Source organism: Pundamilia nyererei, unplaced genomic scaffold, assembly GCF_000239375.1.
Source record: "Pundamilia nyererei isolate P.nyererei 1_Seehausen unplaced genomic scaffold, PunNye1.0 scaffold00062, whole genome shotgun sequence".
In the NCBI taxonomy this organism is placed as follows: domain Eukaryota; kingdom Metazoa; phylum Chordata; class Actinopteri; order Cichliformes; family Cichlidae; genus Pundamilia; species Pundamilia nyererei.
Window position 1 is genome coordinate 471,452 of NW_005187463.1, and position 3,485 is coordinate 474,936.

General features: G+C 36.7%; 1 protein-coding gene across 1 annotated transcript in view; it reads right to left on the minus strand.

Annotated features, from left to right (window-relative positions):
* tm9sf3 (transmembrane 9 superfamily member 3) overlaps positions 1-3,485 on the minus strand; it is a 15,874-nt gene that overhangs the window by 10,512 nt on the left and 1,877 nt on the right. Inside the window, exons 4-7 of the mRNA XM_005735066.2 lie at positions 1,510-1,670; positions 1,299-1,376; positions 847-978; positions 566-732 (exon numbers count right to left, since the gene is read on the minus strand). Of these exons, the coding sequence (XP_005735123.1) occupies positions 566-732; positions 847-978; positions 1,299-1,376; positions 1,510-1,670 (538 nt within the window). The remainder of the gene's footprint in view (positions 1-565; positions 733-846; positions 979-1,298; positions 1,377-1,509; positions 1,671-3,485) is intronic.

Sequence of the window (3,485 nt, forward strand, 5' to 3'; positions counted from 1 at the left end):
AACTCAGTCTTCACTTCTGCAAGAGCCAAGACTGCATGAAATGATTTCTTGGGATTATTTAGAATACTTTCACTGCCTTCCCATGCTGCCAGACAACTTTTTTTTGACTGAGAAACTGAAGTCATTATATCACTATAAAGCCAGCAGACTCTGCAAACAAAAACTGTATTTTTACTTTAGCTTATTTGTTCTGCTGTAGAACTTTTTAAAACACAGAATAATGCACTTTTTATATTTTTCAGGCTAAACAAAGAAAGCGAATAAAATTCATAGAGGCTTTTAAACCTGGGAGCTCATGTAGTTGTGGGGGTGCTAGAAGAGAGCAACTTTTCACAACTTTACACAAAAATGAGCATTTTCACAGTACATATTTTCCTGATTATTTCATATTTGAATTTTAGCTGAATGATTTAAACCTTGCTCTTTGATAAAACCGTAAGTGAGAGAAGACAAAGACTTTTGATAAGGGATCCAATACACAGAAATCAACTTTGCAACTAAAAACCAGATCAAAAACAGTCCTCAGCGAAATCTTACAATCATAACAAAATGTTCAATTACTCACTCTGTGTACAGATCCTCAACCATAGCGACGATGATAACGATGAGGGAGACTGAGAAAATCTGGCAGCCGGAGCCAATAAGTGAAGAGAAGATCAGTGGATGGCTTGACGGCCTAAACACATCTCCATGTACCTGCTTCCACCCATATTCGTCTCCAAGGTCTCTATCCTGTTGGTACAAAGCAACATAAGGAAACTGAGAGAAAAGCATGATGAGGGGAAAAAAACAACAAGAACAGATCTTAGTTCCATGTTAAAGCATGCAAGTACATCCAAAGTTTACCATGTCATCCATTTCCTCCTCTTTGCTGTATCTGGCATAGTCCTTTCTTAGTGTTCTCATAAGAATCATGGACACCAGACCCACCAAGAAAATGACCATCATGAAGGAATTAAAGATGGAGAACCAGTGAATCTAAAAAAAATAAATAAATATATATATATATATAGTAAAATCAAAAATTTTCTTTAAGAGGTAGCAACACTGGAAAGCTCTTTGCATCAAAACAGTACATCAAATAGCCACACTTGAGTAAAACAAATGAATTATGACGCTGCATGGAAAACAAAACAAAGACTCTTATTGAGCAGGTTGGTCATTTACATTACATCTGTTGCAAGGCTCAACTTGCATCTTCTGAAATGTCATACAGAGTTGTGCTATTACAACAAGCCAATGGTATCCACACTGGCATGAAGAAGCATGTGAAATACCACAAAAGTTATTTCACTCACTCTGTGCTGAAAGAAGGATGGATCAAGGTACTTGTCAAATCTGTCTTCAAACTTTACATCTGACTTCTTCCATTTCACCTGGATAGGAGAGGTTCATTGGCATTTATGCATGTGTTTACATGTCCTACGTATCCCCAAGAGAGTATAAGTCAAATATGGCAGATATACAATGATTTTTAGCTTCCCAGAATGTTAATCAAAAAGTACTCACAGAATAGGACATTGCGATTCTTGTGTTTGGCACAAGTCTGACTTTGCCTTCGCTGGTCAGATTTACGTCAACGATTCTATTGCCATTGAAGCCGATCTCTAGTTTCTTATACGTCCACAGGTAGTGCTCTTCTCCATTTTCATCTGCCTCACCAACAATACCTTAAAAAAAAAAAAACAACGAAAAAAAAACTCGAGATCTCATTCAGCAGTGGTCCAATGGACAGGTGAAAATAAACGCAGCAAACCTTTAGTTATACAACATTAACAATCAGGGTGTAAATGCCAAATAAAGGCAAGGTTTGATAACTTTGTAACAGCATAATCTCTACTCGCTTGTTACAGTCAGGATTTAGTTTTCATAAAAGGTCATTGCTGAGCAAAAGGAGTCTGATGCAAAGCAAGAACTATGAATCAGCAGCCTGTTACTCCACTACATGGGGACATGACTAATGGTAACATAAAAATCTAATGTTGTGGCTACATGTATTTTAACTATATAAATATGTATATATTTTTTTTCCGTTTGTTTAATGTTTAATGCCTGAAAAATTGTTCCACATTCTGCACCAAAAATTAATGTAGACAGGAATTTTTGTTCTAGTATACATAATATTATGCAGGCGAGCTCACTTTAGTAAGCGGTACTACAAGTGAGCAAGTTCTGAAAGTGATGAACGACAGGTCTGCAATTGCTGAGCTAAATAACCCTGATAAACATCTCATAAAAGAAAGGCACACCAGTGCACTTCTCACACAATAGCAACCCGGATGTTAGACTTATAGATATTCATGACGCTCCTAATTATGCGACACATAACTCAGCAACGTTTGAGCAAATACCAGCGCCCCTCCCACTTCCTTCTACATCAGCTTGCATAGTCTGTTTAAACAGGGTAGGAGTGGCACCATTGTACTACTCCAACATATGTGAGTGTTCACACTGACTGCTTGTTAGAGTGACAGTCTTGACTCAGTAACAGTAGTGAGTCATTAATATCCTTCTTTTGGTTTATATGAAACACTTTTGCACATGGGAAATGAATACTAAAACCTGCAGGAGAATTTTTATGAGCTCTGTATCCAAATATTCAACTATTTTAATATTCATTAGGTTGTTATTCAGCAATCAAATTGGAAATATAAACAATTTGTTGCCAATTTAACAACTCTGTTTTATTTTTAAGCTTCTTTGCAAAAGAAATAAAATAGAAGATAGACTGTATCCTACACATCTTAACAATGTCTTGCTTGTTTTGACACAGGAACAGCACTAACTCTTTCTGACGTGTTCAGTGGGTGTGTGGACGGAGAGGTTTCAAAAAGTGAGACAGCAACGGGGCACAGCGTGAGAGAAAAGTTAAACCTGCTGTTGCTTCCAACTTTCTCTCCGAGTTATCATTTTATAAACAGATAAAGATGAAAAAACACCACAGCCATTGTCTTTAACACATGGGCTGAAGAGCTCACCTTGGGAAGTGTTTATTATTCTGGACAGCCCTAACACTCAGTACATCCAGTGTCTTTATTCATTTTATGTCAAAATGGTTCCACTCATTAGTATATTTTTCAGTCAGCATAATACCATAAAATTATTCTAAAACGTAAAGCTGTACATAAGCTAATCAACCGGTACACTGCACTAATTAAGCTGATTCAAAACAAAAACAATATAATACAACATAGACTAAATCTTGAGTGCCTTTTATTCTGACATTTGACACATGACATTGTGTCCGGTTACACCTCCCTACAACACCGGTAAAGAATAAATGGACCAGTCATCTCAAGAATAAGAACTGGTTTTACTTCTTCACCATCAGGATGAAAATGTCGGTCACTCTACTCTAAAGATTAGCACTTTAACACAGCTCTTGGATGCCACATCACCACTAATAGCCAGTAAGAGGGGATGCGTGAAATTCTAAGATGAGAGAGATGTTAAAAATAAATTTGGCTATGTTTTTTTTTTTTTTT